Below are 4661 nucleotides of genomic sequence, written 5' to 3' on the forward strand. Positions count from 1 at the left end.
TCCTTGGGTACTTTCTCTAGCTCCTCCATTGGGGACCCTGTGTTCCATCCAATAGCTGGCTGTGAGCATCCACTTCGGTGTTTGCCAGGCACTGTAGGCCTAGCATTTTTATACTTGACTTCTTAACACATTATACTGGATGTCTGCTTAATAGCACCCATTGCTATAAGAAACCAATGATTTTATATATCAAAAACTTGCAGCTAAACTTCATGGTGCTCAGTTCTACTTAAATTTTAGATAATCAACAAGTAATTACATATCAAATTATTAAGTGTGTTAGACTTAAAATTTATCTTGCAAATCATGGCTATAATACAACCTACTGATAATTATCCAAGATTTATAACACAAAACAACAAAAACAAAACAAAGAAGCCCTCATCAACAAAATCCTGTTTTAAAGTAACTATTTCTGTTCATTGCACTCCCATGACCTGTAACTCTTGATAGTGTTTCTTGGTTATTTTACAAATCTCCTTGCTTATTGTAGGATTTCAATGGTATCATTGTAAGTTTAATCTTTTATCCTACTATCATATAAGTAATTTATCTATATTTTCTGGAACATTGAAAATTGATATACTGAGTTTACTCTATAAAATTATATAATTTCCTTGGAACAGCTTCTAAAATATCTTCCAAAATGATTCTCCAATTTCATACTGCTACAATAAATAAATAATGTCATTAAATATTTTAAAATTTGTTGGTTTGTATTTTAACTCTAGCTCTGCTTTATCTGCTTCATAATTTATTTTCATGCAAATGTTGAAATGAACCAATGAGTTTATATAATTTACCCAACGATTATACCAGAGGCCAACTGTATTTTGCTAAGATGAATCATCATTATTGCGAAGGTTACTTAATCTGTATACAGAGGGGTTTTTCTGTGTTTTCTTCTTTTGAAACATTCTCTTATTTCTGTGTAGTAGCTTTCTTCAGTGAGGTCATGTCTGTGCTCTAATTACTCCATAGAACATTGGTCATTTTTCATCCATGTCCTTCATATTTGAATACATAAATGGTTCCATCTAGGTTTTTACATTCCTTATGTAGTTATTCCAATGGATGTTAGGTAAATTCATTTCAAGTTATTATTATCAGGTTAAAATCTATTTTTGTGATACATTTTTATACTTATAGTGTCCCCTTGTTTTATGAAGATACTTATAGGATTGGTCTCAAATTTATAAAGAATCCTTAATGACATTTTCTTTCAATGATAAAATTTTATTCTGCAAAATAAAGGTTCATAAAACTGTAAATTACAATGGTTACTTTAATGGTGGTACTGGTAACACATAATCAACTAATTGACTTTTTTAAATTTTTATTTTTTATTAGATTTTTTCTTTATTTACATTTCAAATTTTATCCTTTCTTTATTTCCCCTATGAAAACTCTCCTATCCCACTGCCCCCTCCCTGTTCACTAGCCAATCCACTCCAGTTTCCCTGTCCTGGTATTCTCCTACACAAGAGCCTCTCCTCTCAGGGATGTCTGACAAGGCCATCCTCTGCTGCATATGCGGCTGTCTAAGCCTTGAGTCTGTCCTTGTGTACTCTTTGGTTGTTGGTTTATTCTCTGTTAGTTGACATTTTTAGAATGAACATTTTAAAGTTCATTTAAAGAACTTAAAATTCATTTATACAACTTAATGCAATTGTATTCTATTTTATTTAACTGTTACCAATCACTATAAAATTTAAATTACTTTGTAAGATTAATGTGTAATTTAATGTATTTTCTCACTGTATCATGATGTTATTGATTTTATTAAGGAATATAAAAACAACCAATGTTGAACCTTTTCTCTTTTCTATTTAATTAATATTTAACATTATTTTATTTATTAAAATCTCAAATGTTGTTCCCCCCCTCAGAGTTCTTCACCCCATGTCTCCTCCCTTAAGTATTTCAGAGGTTGCTCCCCCACCACACGCCTGTTTATCCCCCTTCCCTGGGGAATCAAATCTCTACAGATAAGGCACATCTCCCACTGATGCCAGACAAGGTTGTTCTGGGGCATCTGAACTGCCTGAGTATTCTCTGTAGTTTGTGGATTAGACTTTGGGAGCTCCATGGGGTCTAGGTTAGTTGACATTGTTAGTCTTCCAATGAGGTTTTTCTCCCTCTAAACTCCTTCAATCCTTCCCCTAACTCTTCCATATTTGTCACAACCTCAGTCCAATGGTTGGCTGCAAGTACCTGCATCTGTCTCAGCCATCTGCTGGTAGAGCATCTCAGAGTCATCTAAGCTCCTCTCTTCAAGCATAACATAGCATCAATAACAGTGTCTGAGTTTGGTGCCTGCCCATTGAATGGATCCCAAGTTGGGCCAGTCACCAGGTAGCCTCTTCTTCAGTCTCCACTCCATTATCATTTCCACATTTCTTTTCGACAGGAACAATTCTGGGTGAAAAAATTTGAAAGTGGGTTAGTGACCTCATCCCTCCACTGAGGACCATGCCTGTCTACTGAAGGTGGTCTCTTCAGGTTCCATCTCTGTACTGTTGAGCATTTCAACTAAGGTCTGCAGCATAGCAACCTGAGAGCCTTTGACATCCCAAGTCTCTGGTATTTTCTAGAGGTTCTCCCCACCCCCAACCCCAACCCCTGGCAGCTGCATATTTCCATTAACTCTCCTGGCTCTCTGGGCTTCTCTTTTGTCTCCCCCATATCTGATCCTGCACCCATTTCTCCTCCTCCTCCATTCTCCCATCAAGTTTCTTCCCTTCCTCTGCCTCTTAGGGTTATTTTGTATCCCCTCTAAGTTGGATTGAAGCATCCTTTTATCATGTTAAAGATGACTGAATTTGGTCAACAATTCTTTTTTTTTTTATGATGAACATTGAAATTGTCTTTATTTGACCATTATCTATTATGTACATGTAGACATACCCATTGGTAAGCAAAGCTTCTTTAATAGGTAGCAAAACTGCTCTAAAATTTGATCAAAGTGATATTTGTAGAATTGGAAACATAAAAATACATTGGATTGCAAACTTTAAATGAATAAATTCTCTGATGTTTGAATTATTCCTAAGCTGTCTGTTAAAAAAATTACAAATATCTGGTTATCATCCTCATTTTGCTATGTGTTCAGATTAAATGAGACAATATTTATATTCTGTCTACAACAGGATAAAGAATGTGAAAAGAAAACTTCTACATACACTATGCACATTTTTAAGTTTACAAAAGTTCATAAAAAGAGACAATGTGTTATTATTGTCTTAAGACTTATATTTGACATTTGAATTACAGTCATTTCCCACAGAAGAGGATTCCTGTGGTATCATTCTGAGTCTCATGACATGTCTTTGTTGAATCAGGAACTAGAGGCAGCCAAATACTTGTGGCAAAGCTACTGAGAGCCTTCTTAATAGCATGCTAAGGACAGAATGATAGAACAGATGATCTGAAAAGAAATATATTCCTCCTCTTTATTCCTTCTTCCATTTTTCTTACCTTAGAAATCCATCAGTTATATTGAGTGTATTTACTGAAATCAAGGATAACCTCCACTATGACATACCAGCTTTCTCAATACACACTGGAATGCCCGTTTAAATTTGCTGTTCCATAAAACCAGAAGAAAAGGATGAAAAGATAAATACAGAAATGTTAGGTTATAAGAGAAAAATTGTACAGCAACATTGTCAAGAATAGAGCTTGCCAAAATAAGCAGAGTGTTGCTAATATAATATATGATGAAGAACAAGAGGAATGACATCATAGTTTTCATAGCTCTTATGTGTGCTTCTGTGCTTGTGTCTTTGGTATGTATGCCCTGTAGTTTCATCCTCCTAAGGTGGTTCCATAAAGAAAAGATTAAAAGAACAAATGAGGTCAGAGACACTATAAAAAAGAAAATGAGAATCCCATTGTAGAAGCTCTGGTAGACTAAGAAAACACTTAGATTATCTAAACCAGGTAATGTTGTGTTTTGTTCCAATTTCATCCATTTGTAGATAGCAATGAGAAATAAAAAGAAATAGATGATTGTGCCTAGGACAATAGCCAGAAGTACCATATGAATTCTCTGTTTAATCCAGAAGAAAATTGAATTAGAAAAGTTAGCAATCTTGAACAAGTAGAAGACACTGCTGCAGGTTGTACAGGCTATGCATAAATAGTTGGCTCCTGTCCAGATAATGTCAAAAGAAATTTGGAAATTCTTAGAGTAACTTAGTGTCTTGTAGAAGTTTCTGAAAGAGGCACCAGCAATTGTTGTCCATAGAACACACATTCTGGAGATGGCCAACCACGTAAGAATGAAATCAATTACAGAAATTTTCTGATTCTTGAACCAAGAAGTACTGTTTATCAGGACAATAAATCCATTTCCCAAAGTTCCCATTATGAATTCTACAAGCGAAATGATCACAAAGAAAATCTCCAGTAGGCTTGACATGTCTTTTAATAGGCAGTCTCTATCTTATTTCATCATGGGCAAATGGATTATAGCCACACTGATGTAGATGTGTGAATCCAAATCTTAAATGCGCAATGAATACCTCTGCAAAACCCTAAATGTATGCTCCCAACTGAGTTCTCAATTAAATTGTAAAGTTTGCACCCATTTTTCTTGAGCAAATCAACAATTGTCAAGGCTATCATTTTGTTCTCTGCTGGGTTTTATAATATTTATA

At 34.8% G+C, this 4661-nt stretch overlaps 1 protein-coding gene across 1 annotated transcript; it reads right to left on the reverse strand.

The window, feature by feature from the left end:
* Positions 1 to 3517: 3517 nt before the first annotated feature.
* On the reverse strand, positions 3518 to 4423 carry LOC110315200 (taste receptor type 2 member 8-like). Its single transcript, XM_021189319.1, has one exon. It carries the CDS (start codon positions 4421 to 4423, stop codon positions 3518 to 3520), a length of 906 nt encoding a protein of 301 aa, XP_021044978.1.
* Between the last annotated feature and the right edge of the window lie 238 nt (positions 4424 to 4661).

The sequence above is a fragment of the Mus pahari genome, chromosome 2 (genome assembly GCF_900095145.1).
Source record: "Mus pahari chromosome 2, PAHARI_EIJ_v1.1, whole genome shotgun sequence".
NCBI classification, from domain to species: domain Eukaryota; kingdom Metazoa; phylum Chordata; class Mammalia; order Rodentia; family Muridae; genus Mus; species Mus pahari.